Here is an 11,259-nt window from a genome sequence, read left to right as displayed (position 1 = left end):
GACATACATCTGACCACAAGGATTGAAGAAAATCTTGATGATAAGTGAGATAAAGGGATGATAGAGCAAATACAGTTTGTTCCTTCACCTTCCTTTAGTGTTTTCACAGGAAAATGGCAGATACTTGGTTTAGAGGAATAGACACACGTTTTCTGGTGTCACTGGAAGCTTTCAAACTGAAAAAGCATATAACCCAATAAACAATATATGATACATGACACTTTCCTGAACTCCGATGCATATGCACCCTTATATCCTCTTATATATTAGCATGAAGATTCCATTCTTCATGAGTGCACTTATATCATCAAAAGAAAATTTCTCTGTAGTTAGACACTGCACAATTGAAAATTTTCCTCCTCTGTATTTACATCATCTGTGATGCTATGGCCATATCATGTAAATTATACACCAATGTGTCTTCTAGCAAACTCCGGTTCAAAGATGAGCATTTGATTAACAATTTTTGCTTTAGTATTCTGTGCAAATGAACGTCAATTCACTTTGGACAATGAAAATAATAAGAGTGCGGGATCCTAATAAGGACACTAAAACTGGATGGCCTAGTGTAAGCAGCACAAACACATAAATGTTGGCATTAGTAGAAATGTAACTTATTTTATTTTATTTTTTAACATGGGCAGGCACCGGGAATCAAACCCGGGTCCTCTGGCATCACAGGCAAGCGTTCCTACCTGCTGAGCCACTGTGACCCACCCAGTAGAAATGCATTTTAAACTACAGACATAGAGTGGGATGACGAACACAAAACTGACATGCTGCACTGCCAGACTTTCATTTACATAACAATTCCATAAATAGTCTTAGGTGCTGTGTGTACTTTTCCACAGGACCAGGACAACTCACTACCTTTACTAAAACAAAAGAAATAACCACTTCTGATAATAAATGTTAATTAAGGGAAAATATTTCTTAAGAAATCCATACTTGTGATACATTAGAATTTCCAAGCTGTTTCTCATTGGAAAAGTGGGAAAGTGGACAAAGAGAAAACTGTGGATCAATTTTGTTTTCAAATCAAATGTATTGATGAAATACTTTGAAAAAATTAAAAGGCACTTCCTATTTCCATGCTCTCATAACTAAATCAGATTTCTAAATCTGTTTTTGAGCCCTGATATCAGTAGCAATTCTCAGTCCCAGCACTAACGATGCTTTTAAGATTTCCTTCCTAAGAAATTTTTCAGTGCTGCTTTTATATATTTATTCCTCAGACTGTAGATAAAGGGGTTCAGCATGGGAGTGACCACAGTGTACATCACTGAGGCCGGTGCCTTTGAATGTGTGTTCTGTGAACCAGCAGGACTAAAGTACACCCCTAGGCATGCACAGTAAAATAAGGAGACCACTGAGAGGTGAGATGCACAGGTGGAAAACGCTTTGTATTTCCCCTGAGATGACGAGATTGCACGTATGGAGGAAACAATCTTAGAGTAAGAGAAAAGGATCCCAGCCAGAGAAACCACACCCAGCAGCCCAACTGCAAGATACATCAGTAAGTAACTGATGAAATTGTCAGAACAGGCGAGATGGACGATCTGATAAAGTTCACAGAAAAAGTGGGGGATTTTCAAATGCGTACAAAAGGAGAGCTGCAACACCACTGAGCACTGTATCAAGGAATTCAGGGCACTTATGATCCAGGACCCTAGAACCAGCAGGGCACAGAGCTGGGGGTTCATAGTGACCATGTAATGCAAGGGGTGACAGATGGCCACGAAGCGGTCATAGGCCATCACAGTCAGGAGGAAATTCTCCAACCCTGCAAAGAGTAAGAAAAAGGACACCTGGGTGAGGCATCCTGCATAGGAAATGACTTTGTTCTGTGTCTGAAGATTCACTAGCATCTTTGGGATGGTGGTGGAGATAAAACACATGTCAGAAAATGACAGGTTGGAGAGGAAGAAATACATGGGCGTGCGGAGGTGGGAGTCACAGATGGTGGCCAGGATGATGAGCAGGTTCCCAACGAGAGTGACCAGGTACATGGACAGGAAGAGCCCAAAGAGGAAGGGCTGAAGTTCTGGCTCCTCTGAGAACCCCAGAAGAAGAAATTCTGAAACTTGAGTGTGGTTTTCTGGTTCCATGTGGCTGATGTAGCGAGGAAGAAAGTGATAAAGAATGTGACTAATTTTTCCATAAATGGGCATTGCTAGTCAGGTAGACATGCTATAATCTATGATACATTCAGAAAATTAATTCCTTTATGTTGTGTTTTGATCTGCTTTTTGACAACCAAATGTTGACACTGAGTCCTAGTTTTGTACCTCATACAATTTTCAAAGGATTTTCAAGACCATTCGCTATAAATATCTGCACGTGTCAAGACTGTATTATGATAGCGTCTTTCTTATTCTGTTGTATCCCTGAGAATATTATGTCACATGCACTTATTTGTTGTACTTAACTTCTGCAATCTATTATAAAACCCAAGGAAGCAGAGACTATAATGACATTGCATGTTTTCACAGAGGTTTACGAATATCTGTTCCTCATACAGAAACAATTTTAAGTACATGGTGAATAAATACTTTAGTTTCTTTATGTAAAGAAGGAAACTAGCTGGGGGATCTTTTGTCACCGGGCTGTGCTGCATTGACTTCAGATGACGTACGGTAAAAATCCTTGGCATGTGTAGTCCCTGACACTTTCCTGCAGCCTCTACATTACTTTCCAACTCACCTGGACAGCTCTGAGATGGTCTCTGCCTGAAAGTCTGAATTCCTTCCTGGGTAGCTGGTAATGGAGCCTGTAGCCCTGTCCCCAGACCAGACAGGTTGGAAGGAGTCAGTTTTCTGTCCCCCAGCGAGATTTAGGACCCCAAAGATAAAACAATGTCTCAGCTACCCAGCACTACACAGGATAAGGGATAGCAACAGAGGGGTTATTTATAGCTTTCCTAAAGCTGCTCATTCCTGCATTTCCTTCTGTCCTTCATTAGCACATTTCTCTCTATGTCCCTCATTAACACATTTCCTTGCTGCTTCACCCCAGAGCCATCATTTCCCTTTGGGACACTGATCCTGAGACAATGGAAATGGGTCCTGCTCACTCCCTGTTCCCAAGACAGCAGATTGCAACAAGTGCATCCAGGTTTATCACTCATTCTGCTCATGGATTCTTCTGCCTTGCACAGCTCTAACCTTCTAGCACTTTCCCATCCATTGAATTAATTAATCCCTTTATGTAACGTTTCTTGAGCCTAGCACATTTATAGGAACTTTCATATTGAATTCTTACAAAAATCATACTCTAAGAGTAGTACTATGGACCCAAATCTAAATTCGCATGAATGGGTGATTCAAAATTTATCTGACAAAAGTTATGACCCAGGTAAGGGCTGGGTCATTTGGAACTCTGCAGATGTTTCTAATTCTGAGTCTCACAGCCAGTGGATTTCAAATGGGTGATTCTGCCCGCCCCCTGTGATTACACAGCAATGCCTGGAGATATGGCCAGGGAAGAGCTCATATAAAATCTGTTTTATTACATATAGAGACTTCTTTTACAACTCATTCATGTTCTTTTGGTATTATAAAATACTAAAGAACTACCACTCTATTGAGCTACATGAATTGTTTGCAACATGGCAGAATACAATGAATTTCCTAATCTAATCAGCTCTTAACCTTAAAATTACACAAATGATGATTGCTCTCTTAGAATCCTTAAAAGTACTAATTTCTACAATTTCTTTTTCTTCATTTATTGTTTTTTTTTCTTTTTTATTCATTATAGAACTTGTGAGTTTAAAGAACAATGACCCCTAAAAGATGGGCTTCCCATATAACATTCCAATATTAATGCTTTTCATAGGTGTGGTGCATTTGTTACAACTGATGGAAGCACACTTTTATAATTATGCCATTAACTGTAGTCCATGACTTAGGTTAGTGTTGACTGTTTCTGTTGTGTAGTTCTATGAATTTTTTTGATATATTTTTGTTCCATGCATACAACCTAACATTTTCCATTTTAAGCACATTCTGATATATATTTCGATTATGTTCACCATGTTGTGCTTACATCACCACCATCCAATACCTAAATTTTCTTTTACCCCATAGGAACCCTGTGCATTTTGGCAGTAACTCCCATTTCCCTAACTTCACCCCATTTATTTGGAATGCTGGGTATAAGATTCTGACTTCATGATTTAGCTTATTTTAATTATTTCAAAATATTACATTCATACATATTTACCCTCTCATGTTTCATGTATTTCACACAACATAACATCTTCAAGCTTTATCCACGTTGTCTCCCATTTTCAAAGCTTACTTCCCTTACATGGCTGAATTATATTCCATCATACGTATAAACCACAATTTGTTTATTCACTCATCAGTGGCGTGACACTTGGGTGTCTTCCATCTTTTGGGGATTGTGAGTAATGCCAGGATGAACATGCTCTGAAGAGATCTCTTCGATAAGAAGAGCTATACATTTGTAGCTAAATACATCCCTTTATTAAAAGTAGATCCATCTCTGGTTTGCTGTCTTCTGGCAGCAATTAGGGAAATATGAATCATTGTGGTTTTGCTTCACATTTCCCTAATTGCTGATGATGTTGAACATCTTTTGGTGGGCTTTCTGGTCATTTGTATACTTTATATGGAGAAATAGCTACTCAAATAATTTTTTCCATTTATTTAATATTTAAATTAGTTTTAATACTGTTTTAAGTTATGAGCACAATACTGGTAATTTCCTTGAAAATTTTATGAACCACCAGAATTTTACTCCCATGTTTCCTATTTACCTATCTTCCGTTTATCACTGCTAGTTACATACATATTAACCGTATACAACAATAATGGCATATTGTTGCACAGTGTTCTTTTAACATACAAAGTTATTTTATGACTCAAGCTAGTCATGACAATCATGTTTAGAGCTTCATTAAACCTAGAAACTGACCAACATAATATAATTTTCAGCAACAGCTTTCATTTAATATGTATTAGCAAGTACTGATATGTTGAAAAAAGTGTCATATCTGTGCCTACTACTCATTACAAATTCTGCTTCAACATTATCAGATACCTTTTATAATCATAAACTTTAACTTTTATAACTTTAATTTTTTCAACACTAGATCAGCAGGCAAAATTCTGAATCCATGGTTGAATTAGTTGGCAAAGGTTTTCCTGTTAGATTTTTCCCCAGTCTAATATTCTTATCTGAGCTGAAGCTTAAGGATTTTTCCCTTTGATTACAGGATTGGCATTTCCTCAGTCAAAACTTTAGCACCGATGAAGGAATTCAAAATCACGGAAAATTTTCCTGTATTATTTACACGCAGATTTTTTTTGTATGCTGGGTGGTGGGGGTCACATTTCATTATTTTTCCATGTGGGTATCCCCTTATTGCATTTTTGTTTGGTTGGTTTTTCATTTGTTTGTTTGTTTCTTTGTGAAGTGCATGGGCCAGGAATCGAACCTGGGTCGCCTGCATGGCAGGTAAGAATTCTACCACTCTATTACACTTGCATCCCCCAAACAAAGTTTTTGCTCATTGTGTAACTTTACATATTTTAAAAAGTTTCCCTGTATCGAAAAGACTTTTCATATTTATTTGAATGACTTCTCCAGAAAAATTTTCTGTGGTTCCTCTAGATTCTCCCTTTTGTGGTAAAGACTTTCCTGTGTATTTAATTGTTTGAGGTGCTATTTCTACTCTGAGTTTTTCTTCTGCATACTCTAGAGCTCAGATGCAATCTCCTGCAGGTACCTGCAGACACAGGGTTCCTCTAAACGTTATACAATCATGTTGTTTGCAGATAAATTATAAATAAAAGCATTTGCACATTGATTACATTGAAATACATTGTGTGAGTATTTTCATTTGTTTGAAGGTTAGATTTTTAGCTTGAAACTCTTTCATATACATAACATGTTTATATCGGGTTATCTCATGTCATTTAAAATAAAAATGCTGACAGAATGTTTTCTCACCTACATGGCATTCCTATGGTAACTTTCTAGTGCCATCTAAGGTTAGAATATTTAGTGAGGTGTTTCCCAGATATCTGTCATTCATGTAAATCTATCATGTACTGTAAGTTTGGAAGGGTCTCACCAGAGTTAATTCTCTCATATCTTAAATTGGAAGACTGGCTGAAGGTTTTCCCACATAGATGATAGTCATGTGATTTACTTCTAATGTAACTTTGCTTGTGTTGATTTCAGGATGACTGTTCACGTACGACTTTTTGAAATGGTTTGCTGACGTAGGACTTGTGAGTTGGCACATATGGACTCAAAGGCGAGCTTTGATTGAAATCTTCTCCCAGATAATACATAGGAAGGGATTCCCTCCAGTATGAGAAATCTGCTTTACGAGGAAGGTAGATGTGTTCTTTCCCCAGATAAATTGAACGGATACCATTTCTTATCTTTAAAATCATTTTCCCTTCCTGTCTTTCAGAGACTATCACTCAATTAAGGAAATCTTCAGTTGACATTTTCAAGGGTCTGCTCATTCATGTACCATCTTCCAACAAGTATTGCAGAAAAGGCTCATGGAGATCACCTGTACTCTAGCTATGGAGAAATCCTATTCCTTCTCTCCACAGTTTTTCTTCTTGTTCCAAATTGGAAATCGCACCCAAATTTCATAATTTATCCAATAACTACATTGTCAATATCTCAGGTATCAACTATCTTCCTTTGTATATTCACTCACAGACAGTCCAAGCACTTATCAAGCATTGCAGATCCCAAATGGTCTGGAAAACATGATGAAGCCACGTCTTCATTGAGGATGCTGTCACTATACTTGGAGCTTAGAGCTTCCTTGTTTCTTTTGACCGTTTTAAAGGTTGGGTTGTTTGCCTTTTTGTTATTGAGTAGAAGGCTTTCTTTATATACTCTCTATATTAAAGCCTTATGGAATATGTGGTTTCCAAATAATTTCTTCCATTATGTAGATGGTGGTTTTACATTCATGATAAAATGCTTTGAAGTGAAGAAGTTTTAATGCTGTTGAGATTCAAGGTATCCATTGTTAAAGACCAGGGATGCTGTTAAAACTCATAATTATCTCAACAATATATAGGATTCATTGAAAATCTTTCTGAGATGCTTACTAGCTATGTTTCATTTACTGAAAGAAAATTATTTAATGTGTTAGTTATTTTATTGTAGTAACATATACAATGTAAAATTTAATATTTCAATCATGGTTAAGCATACAATTCATTGACACATACAACATTGTGCTTGCTACCATTGTCACCTCCTATTACTAAAGGTTTTCCTCACCCAAAACATAAACTCTTGCCTAGTAAGAAATAACTCTCCATTCTTCCTCTCCCCAGGCCCTACAAATTAATCTACTGTGTGTTTCTATGAATGTTCTTAATATCTGGGTCTACGAACTCACGTATACAACCACAGGTGAATGGATAATGAAATGTGATGGATCAATTCAATAGAATACTATGTAGACATAAAAAGTAATAAACTTCTGATATATCTAAAACATGAATAAACTTAGCAATTGGTGTCCCATTTTGGGATTCCTTCTACATCACTTCTTGGCAGATCCTTCCTTTACCTATATATCAGTAAACCAACAAATATTTAAGTCTTTTTCTCCTGGAACTTTCTTAGAATCCAGAGATGAAGCCCATTATCTTTGGTCTATTCTTCTCTACACACCAGCTCAGCATCATGGGGAATCTTCTCATTATTCTGTTCATTATTACAGGCTCCAACTCCAGAGGCCTGTGTAATTCTTCTTCTCCAGCATTTCCTTTTGTTATATGTGCTGGTTTGAAAGGAAGTATGCCCCCTAGAAAATCCATGTTTTAATCAAAATCCCATTTCATAAAAGTAGAATAATCTTTATTCAATACTGTATGTTTGAAACTGTAGTCAGATCATCTCCCTGAATGATGTGATTTAGTCAAGAGTGGTCATTAAGCTGGATTAGGTGATGACATGTCTCCAACCATTTGGGTTGGTCTTGATTGGTTTATTGGAGTCCTATGAAAGAGGAAACGTTTTGGAGAATGGGAGATTCAGAGAGAGCAGAGAATTCTGCAGCACCACGAAGCAGAGAGTCCGCAATCCAGCGACCTCTGGAGGTGAAGCAGGAAAACGCCTCCCGAGGAGCTTTGTGAAACAGGAAGCCAGGAGAAGTTAGCAGATGGTGCCATGTTCACCATGTGTCCTTCCAGATGGTGACTGTGTTCACCATGTTTTTCTCTTGAGAGAAAAACCCTGAACTTCATCGCTCTTCTTGAACCAAAGTATCTTTCCCTGGATGTCTTAGATTGGACATTTCTATAGACTTGTTTCAATTGGGACATATTCTCGGCCTTGGATGTGTAAACCAGCATCTGATTAAATTCCCCTATTTAAAAGCCATTCCGTTTCTGGTATATTGCATTCTGGAAGCTAGCAAACTAGAATATTATATCTCTTTCAATTCCACCACTGATCCTAAGATGCTGTGGAACATCCAGCATTTCCTAAGTTAGTTACATAAGACAGATATATTTTCACCATTTTTCCACTTTGGGGAAAACTTACTACTCACTGTGATGAGCGATGACTGTATTACGGTCATCTGTCACCACCTGCATAGCATGTTCATTTTGAACCACAGCTCTTTCTGGGAACTTCTAATTGGCATTCTTGAAAATTATTATAGGTCACAGATTTCTTTTCTGCAGTTATTGAATTCCCTCAATAATTGGAACTCCCTGAAGTAATCTATCTTACCTGTCCAAAATACTTATCAGAAACTAACAGATATTTTTAAACTGATCTCTGATGATTCCATTCACTGGAGCACTGTAACTTGACTATTATCTCCTCGATTTTGAAAAGTTTATCAGCCAGGGGTAGTTATAAAGTCTTTGCCACTGTGCACCTCACCTCTAGGTTGCCTCCTTATTCTATAGCACTGGTATTTGGGTCCATCTGAGTTCTGCAGTCACACTGACCTCTAGGACAATTTTAATGGCCTCAACGTTGTACAACATGAAAAACCCCATGATAAATTCCATCTATGATCTGAGGAACAGAGTCATGAAGGGATCTCTGGTGAGACACCTGGGATTGGCAGCCAGCACTTACTGACTGAGCCATTGAACAGTTGTGCCCAAATCATTGGAATGCAGTTCCCATGTATCTTTTATGTATCCAATCATCAGTATAGCTTTCTTCAATTTTTGTAATCACTACAACTTATCATGTCTTGATTCTGACCGTTGTTTAAGAAACCATTTCATCTGGACTGCCTACTAATGCAAATTAGGCAAAAAGGCTATTTCTAGCTTTTGCCAGTTTGTGTATAAAGAATTAAAATAAACTCATGTCCTTTAATTTATGGATTGAATATGGCTGCCTACTTGCTTACAATGGCAGACAAATGATTGCCACAGATATAATCTGGCATGCAGAGCATAAAATATTTGATATTTGCCCTTTGCAGAAAGAGATTATTGACCTCTGAATTCAAGTATTATCTTCTCTTCTCTTTAAATGTTAAGGTCTCAGGACACCCGTGTAAGTTAATGATAACATGAAATACTCCACCAAACTTCCCTCACAATGTATATGTGCCAATAGAATGATTGTGCATCTGTACTTGAGATACCTAATGAAACATGAGTGATTCTTATGCTAATAATCTAATTAGGTGTTTCCTACTGATGTTGTGACCCTGCCAATTTCAATATCCATATGTTTTCTGCTTCAACGTGCAACAGAGCTGCTCAACATCTCCCACCATTTGCTGAACAAGTTATATCAGTAAGCAGGAGAAACGTGACCTGCACCCACAGGTCTGAAAATGCAGTCAACTTAGCAAATGTCAATATAGTGTTAGGTACTTCTCAAACCAGCACATCTAAACCGATTTTAAATTATTTTTTTTGTAGAATCTCAGACGGAGAGCCCTGGGAGTTCTTTAGGGTTAACAGGAATGATGTTTGTTGGTGTTTGTCAAACTATGGAGATTAGCCATATCTAGCTTAAGTATGCATAAGAGTAGCCTCCAGAACCATCTCTCGACTCCATTTGAACTTTCTTAGTCACTGATAACCTTATTCTGTTTCATTTCTTTTCCCCCTTTTGGTTCAGAAAGCATTGTCAATCCCATGGTGCCAGTGAAGTCCCTGGGAGTCCTGTCTTATGTTGTCAGGGAGACTTTCACCCCTGAATATCATGTCGCACACAGCGGGGAGGGTAATGAATTTCCTAGCACAGCTGGTCTTTGAAAGAGATAGGCCACATTTTAGCAACAAAAAGTTTTCCTGGAAGCAACTCTTAGGCATGGTTGTGGGTAGGATTGGCTTCACCACTACAGAAATAAGCTTCACAAGTGCAAGCCTCAAGACCAAGGGCTTGGCTTACTGACTTGGGAGTCCCTAATGCTTGAGACATTGTCAGTTATTTCCCAGGTAGGAAAGTTTAGTAGTTCCATATTTTTTCTCCAAGGACTCTACTAATACTTTTTAGTTATTAGTCCACCACAGTCTTGCATGTATTCGGGTATTACATTAAGCTATACAAGAAATATAAGTCCTCATTCCCATTCTGGGCTCCATGCATTTGGGTTGTTTAAATGAGCTATCCATGAAAGTTGATTTAGATTGTGAGTTATAGAAGATTCAGATTCTAAACAATAAACCTCTCAGCCTTTAGTCTCATACAGTAGGTGAAGCTCTAGAATACATACAGTATCATCCTTTGCCCTGTATTCTGATTTTCCTTAACCTCAAACAAATCAACTTCACTTTTATCTATAAATGAAGGCTGACCTCTTTTTCAGTACTTTCATATTTTTATTTTTTATTTAAGATAGCAAACAATTCACTTAGAACCACCAAAAATGGGTATCTTAGTTTGCTTACCCATAGGCATATTTTAATAAAGTATCATACAATCATTGAAAAGCCTGTGTTTGTGCAGTAAGTTTCATAAACCAATGTAAAATTAAGGCAACAAGGAAAAAAATCTACAAATTCAGATAGCAAAGCTCTTAAATTCTATGTATTAAGCACTAACGTAGATTCTTTTTGATTAGGTGTCAAAACTGTGAATGTTCTCAAAATATCAAGTAGAAAGTTCTTACAAATATCTGCATGGCAATACTAATAACCTATATTGTTAAACATTTTCCTGATTTCAGGAAAATATGAAGATTCAAATATTTTTACAGTTAACATATAAAAATCTTAACCATCTGAAATGGATACCTTAGCTTATTCATAAACATAT

At 37.3% G+C, this 11,259-nt stretch overlaps 2 protein-coding genes across 2 annotated transcripts in view; one reads left to right on the top strand and one right to left on the bottom strand.

Annotated features, from left to right (window-relative positions):
* Positions 1-1,178: 1,178 nt before the first annotated feature.
* LOC143649204 (olfactory receptor 7A10-like) lies at positions 1,179-2,108 on the bottom strand. The gene has a single exon (XM_077119393.1). The coding sequence runs from the start codon at positions 2,106-2,108 to the stop codon at positions 1,179-1,181; it is 930 nt and encodes a 309-aa protein (XP_076975508.1).
* Positions 2,109-10,203: 8,095 nt separating this feature from the next.
* LOC143649202 (vomeronasal type-2 receptor 116-like) overlaps positions 10,204-11,259 on the top strand; it is a 32,659-nt gene continuing 31,603 nt past the window's right edge. The window contains 1 exon segment of the mRNA XM_077119392.1: positions 10,204-10,224. Coding sequence (XP_076975507.1) covers positions 10,204-10,224 — 21 coding nt within the window.

Source organism: Tamandua tetradactyla, chromosome 11 (genome assembly GCF_023851605.1).
Source record: "Tamandua tetradactyla isolate mTamTet1 chromosome 11, mTamTet1.pri, whole genome shotgun sequence".
NCBI lineage: Eukaryota > Metazoa > Chordata > Mammalia > Pilosa > Myrmecophagidae > Tamandua > Tamandua tetradactyla.
This window is presented reverse-complemented; position numbering and strand designations above follow the sequence as displayed.